This window comes from Triticum dicoccoides, chromosome 7B, assembly GCF_002162155.2.
Source record: "Triticum dicoccoides isolate Atlit2015 ecotype Zavitan chromosome 7B, WEW_v2.0, whole genome shotgun sequence".
NCBI lineage: Eukaryota > Viridiplantae > Streptophyta > Magnoliopsida > Poales > Poaceae > Triticum > Triticum dicoccoides.
Window position 1 is genome coordinate 369,321,028 of NC_041393.1, and position 5,081 is coordinate 369,326,108.

General features: G+C 48.2%; 1 protein-coding gene across 1 annotated transcript; it reads left to right on the forward strand.

Annotated features, from left to right (window-relative positions):
• The first annotated feature begins 3,899 nt into the window (after positions 1–3,899).
• On the forward strand, positions 3,900–4,455 carry LOC119337323 (E3 ubiquitin-protein ligase ATL9-like). Its single transcript, XM_037609435.1, has one exon. The coding sequence runs from the start codon at positions 3,900–3,902 to the stop codon at positions 4,413–4,415; it is 516 nt and encodes a 171-aa protein (XP_037465332.1). The 3' UTR covers positions 4,416–4,455.
• The last annotated feature ends 626 nt before the right edge of the window (positions 4,456–5,081 follow it).

Consider the following 5,081-nt stretch of genomic DNA (forward strand, 5'->3'; position numbering starts at 1 on the left):
ACTACAAAAATTTCTGAAATTGTTAAACATAGGATACAAACTAACAGATATGCTCCCGTACACGGCACACCCTCCCTTAAAAAAATCTATAACCGGGTCCTCCTTGTCCTATGGGTTGACTCCTATGTACTAATTGCTTCAGAATGCAATTACATGACATGGGGTGGGATACCACGTACTATACCTTGTGGGGATATGTGAAAGCAGTCAAGAGTACCACAAAGATGGCGCCGAGCGAATCAGCGGTAGAACGGGATGAACGATCAATTATTCAATTCAGAGATTGCCGCCTCGTTCGTCAGGACACACTGTGAATCTGGAGCACAGGCAGGGGTTGCGGCCTCCAGGCGATTCGGGTCATGACGTGTTGACGACAGGGGGTTGCGTCCTCCAAGGTATACCTTATATTAGCCTCGCCGTGTATGCTTCTTCACCACCGCGGACACTGCCGTTAGTTGGTGCACGACGCAGCAGTCAAGGTGATCGCCAGGGCGGCCTGGCTCCTTCGAATTCCTCTACCAGCCAGCGTCGCCCTGCTCCTGAGCCTCCCCTCCATGACCGCAATGCCAGTTCATTGCCCCCAGGCGCCATGAACGGTCGCAGCGTAGGCTCGCCGGATTGGCGGTGGTGGCCTAGAACATCTAGGGCTACTCCATGCGAGGGATCTCTGCGGTTTGACGGGCGAGTCGCTAGCATGGTGAACATCTAGGGCTACTCCATACTGAATGGCAGAGCAAACAAATTGAAGCAAGAATGCCTGAACCAAACAGAGGTGGACTCCATCGATCAACCAGACAATTATCGCAATGATCGGATGGATTGACTGGAGAGATGGATGTATGGACGCAAGATGTACCTCGAGCATGCGCCAGATGGAGGGGTCGACGACTCGACGGCCTTGACGACGCCGTTGTTCCACTCGGAGCGGCGCTCCTCGGCGTCGAGGAACTTCATGCGCACCTGCACGCCGGGTGCCCAGGCGCCGATCAGCGCGTCCTCCACCTCCTGCTTGGGCACGACGAACTCCCCGGCGCCCTGGCGCGGGTAGTAGGTGACGGTGAAGAGCGTGCCCTCTGCCGCGAGCCGCACGGCCTCGTCCACCTCCTCGGGCGGGACCCGCGCGCGTTGCGTGGCCGGCGCTCGGCGCCCTCGGACGCCTGCTGGGAGACGGCGGGGTACCTGGGCGCGCGGCGGATCCCGGCGAGCAGCTCCCCGTCGGCGCGGCGCATGAAGACGACGGCGTCCCCGGCCATGAGCAGCTTGGCGTTGACTAAAATGGCATGATTTGGAACAAAGGCGCTGGGTGTTTCCTTACTTTGACGGTGGTTCGAGGGGATCGTGCGAGGGGGTGAAAGAACTTACATTTGGTGGGAGGGGGCATCGATGGGGCACCAATGAGGTACATAGGAAAGGTAAGAATCGATGCGTTAGGAAAGTTAGGATTTTGAATTGATTTTCATGAAAATAGGGTTTTAATGTTTGTAATGTGATTTCTGTATCTGCCTGTTTGTGACGGTGTCTGGTTAGGAAAGTTTGTAAATGTTAAGAAAGTTTTTATTGGGAAAGTTTGTAAATGTTAAGAAAGTTTTTATTGGGAGGGTGAAAAAAATTTGGAAGGAGAGACCAAATTAAACCAAACAAAAATAAACCAGACGAAAATAAACCGGACGAAAATAAACCGTGGACGCAATCCTACCAACTCAGTCATTAGGAGTAGAGATTGGGAGAAATAAAAAATAGAAGTGAACTTCGGTGCAAAAATGAACGATGAGGATAGAAGGTGCAGTTATACCGGAGTAGAATCGCAACTTTCCCCATATTAGCCTGTTCGGATTCAGGCCACTCCATCAAATTCTCGGCTCCACTCCCGCTCCTAGATAGCTGGCTCCTCATGACAAATCAGGAGCAGGCAACTTATTCGGCAACCAACTCCACTCCGTACTCTGGATTACTGGCTCCCCACCACACATCAATCTGGTATGACACCGATCAGTACAGGTATGTGTTCACTTCTGCCAAAAATGCACTAAAATGATGAGTTTACAGCAAATGATGCAGAAATTTCACACATAATTTCTTTGTGCAAAATTCACACATAATGAAATCTATCGCACAAAAGCACTTCAGTATGAGTTTGCTGAAATTACATGATTTTAGCAACATAAACAAATAGGATATTTAAATGACAAACACGAATAAAAGCCACATAAATACATGTAATTTTAGACATCAATCTAGTTCTAGTGAAAGATCAAGCTAGGGTTCCATGGTCAAGGGAGGACAGGGAGTTGCACGGGAGACAAAAAAGGATCGAGCGAACCGGTATGTTTTGCAGGGAGCGGCACCCAGAGTTCGGTTTCAGCGACTCTGTAAATTGAGCTACAGTTTTCTCCGCTCCGCTCTCCATACTCCGCGGAGTCGTAGCGTTCGGCACCGCTCCGTCCGCTCTTGGAGCAGAGCTGGGGAGCGGAGTCGTTCCGAACAGGACCTTGGTGTGTATTAGCCTAGTTTCAGAATAGCGATATACTAACAATACTATTTATCCCTACCAATTAAAATAAAGTTCTAACTTTTATGCTAAGTCAAACCTCTTTAGGGCATGTACAATGGTGCTATCTTAGGAGTGCCACGTAGGATAAATGATGATGTGGAGGAGAGAGAACTAATAAGAAAAGGTTTGTCTTCTCTTATTTAAGAGAAGACAAGAGATGATCTCTTAGCACAGTTTGTCTCACCATGTTTTAAGGAATGACAAGTTATTGAAGATAAGGCTAAGATATAACCCATTGTAGACATATTTTTTTGTCATCTCTAAAATACATGCAAGACTTAAGATAAGGCCGCCTCATCAACCATTGTACATGCCCTTACAATTTTTTTGTTACTGATTTTCTTTTGGTCCATCTTGCTATATCGATGCACTCACAAAATACTGCAACTACAACTTCTTTTCTAACAAAACAACCCGCTTTCTTACTTTGAAAGAACAATTACATTGTCAATAAGAAAGGAATAATCATCGAATCAAGCACTAGAACAGGAGAATCGAGCCAACCTAGCTAACTCATGAACGGTCATATTTCTTTCCCCATTACAGTGTATGAAGCCAGTGAAGCCAGTAAGAGGGAAAACACAAACAACGTGGTAATCATCAAAAAACTGTCGCCACTGCTTCTGCTGATCTTCCACCATTCTTCATGATTTGAATGACATCAAGGTTGTCTGAACTAATAGCAAGTCGATTACAACCCGCCGTTTGCGCTAGGTTGCGCCAGGTTCAGGTCAGTGCCAAAGCTTCTGGAGTGAGCATAACTCTGTACGGATTGAAGCTTACAGACCCCTCCCTGCGGTCTCCCTAATCTTTCTCCCCTGTTTCTTATTGTGGCCCTCTCCTCACCGTGATTTTTGTTCAACCAAATATTGACACGTCTAATTGCTAAATCTGACCGTTTCTTTGCGATACTCTCGTGCATGAGAGATCCTGACCATCTAATTGAAAGCAATGGATGAGATTTATCAACTGCATGGTCTTACCTTCCTAACAGCAACTGCAGAGATTCTCCTCCCTTGTTATCATCGAAAAATAATTCAGCACGCTGCAAATTGTCTCTTGCCTGACCAACAGGATTACGCCACACACACACGTGTTGATAACGAACGGTACGTGCATGCTGCGGTAATTTTGCTTGATCCAAAGTATGAGCACGTAAACTCCAAGATGGCCAGCTCGTCGACATCGATGAGCTCTTGTAGTCAGACGACACACGCCGCGTGAAAAGACAACCCAGTCAGACAAGACACCAGCACACACCTACTATAGGATTCTGAGGAAGCCCGTAGACCTACCTAGCTCAAACTTCAAACCGATAGCATTGGAACCGGCGTGATCCATCGCCGGCATGCCGCTCAAGCTCGCGCTCACCGTCGTTGCTCCGGTGGGCTTGACGTGCTGCATACTGAAACTCGCCGGCGTCCCCTGGCCAATCATCATCCGCATCGCCGGCGTCCTGCTCGCCTTCCTCTTCATCGCGGCGTTGTGCCAGCGCGCGCAGGCCCGCGCTAGGTCGCAACGCCAGCTCCTGCAAGATCCAGATGCGGGTCAGTCGTCCATGGCCGCGCTTCCGCGCGAACCGGCCGTCGGCCTAGGCCGGGCGGCGCTCGCCGGCCTGCCCGTGTACAAGTACGAGAAACTGAGGTGCGGCGGTGGAGAGGGGCACGAGTGCGCGGTGTGCCTCGCCGAGATCAAGCCCAAGGAGGTGGTGAAGCAGCTGCCGGCGTGCACGCACCTCTTCCATGACCGATGCATCGACGAGTGGCTCTGGTCTCACAGGACGTGCCCCGTCTGCCGGTCTCCGGTCGATGCCTCCACCGTGCCGGCCGTGGAAGTTGCCGCCCGTGCTATGCAATCTGTTTAGGGCTTCCTTCATTTACACGAAAATTCATAGGAGTTTTAGAGGATTGGATCGGATTGTTAAGAAATTGCCGTATATTCATCACTCGTAAGATTGGAAATATTAGGTGTTCCTTTTGACCCAATTGCACTCTATTTTTTGGAGAAAATTTCCATCAACTAAAATCTCTAACGGCATCTCCAACTCTGATTTGCAAATTTGCTCTCGCATCTAACCACGGATATGGGACCGGTCACACCGAGTTAATTGTCTGAAAATACCATACTTGAGCACGTCATAACTAAGCAGTACCATTAGTCTTTTTTTTTTGCATGTCTGTACCATTTCTGTGGCTAATCGTTGCAAAACGGTCTAAGACCCATATAACATAGTATTGACGTTGTATCTGACCCCGCAGCCCCACGTGTCAGGTACTGACGTGGCAATGTTCTTTTATGATTAGACCCTCAGGTTTTATTTAATCATGCAAATATCCTTGTCTGCCGAGAACAACGATCCCGCCAGAAAAAGAAAAACGAAATTATGCAAATAGCCTTTTCCGCTTCTTTTTGTATATATGTTTCTTTTCTGATTTCTTTTATCTTTTTTTAGTTTTGGGTATTCTCAGCGTATCGCATATTGAAAAAAAGTATACAACACATTGTATATTAAAAAATGTTCAATATATAT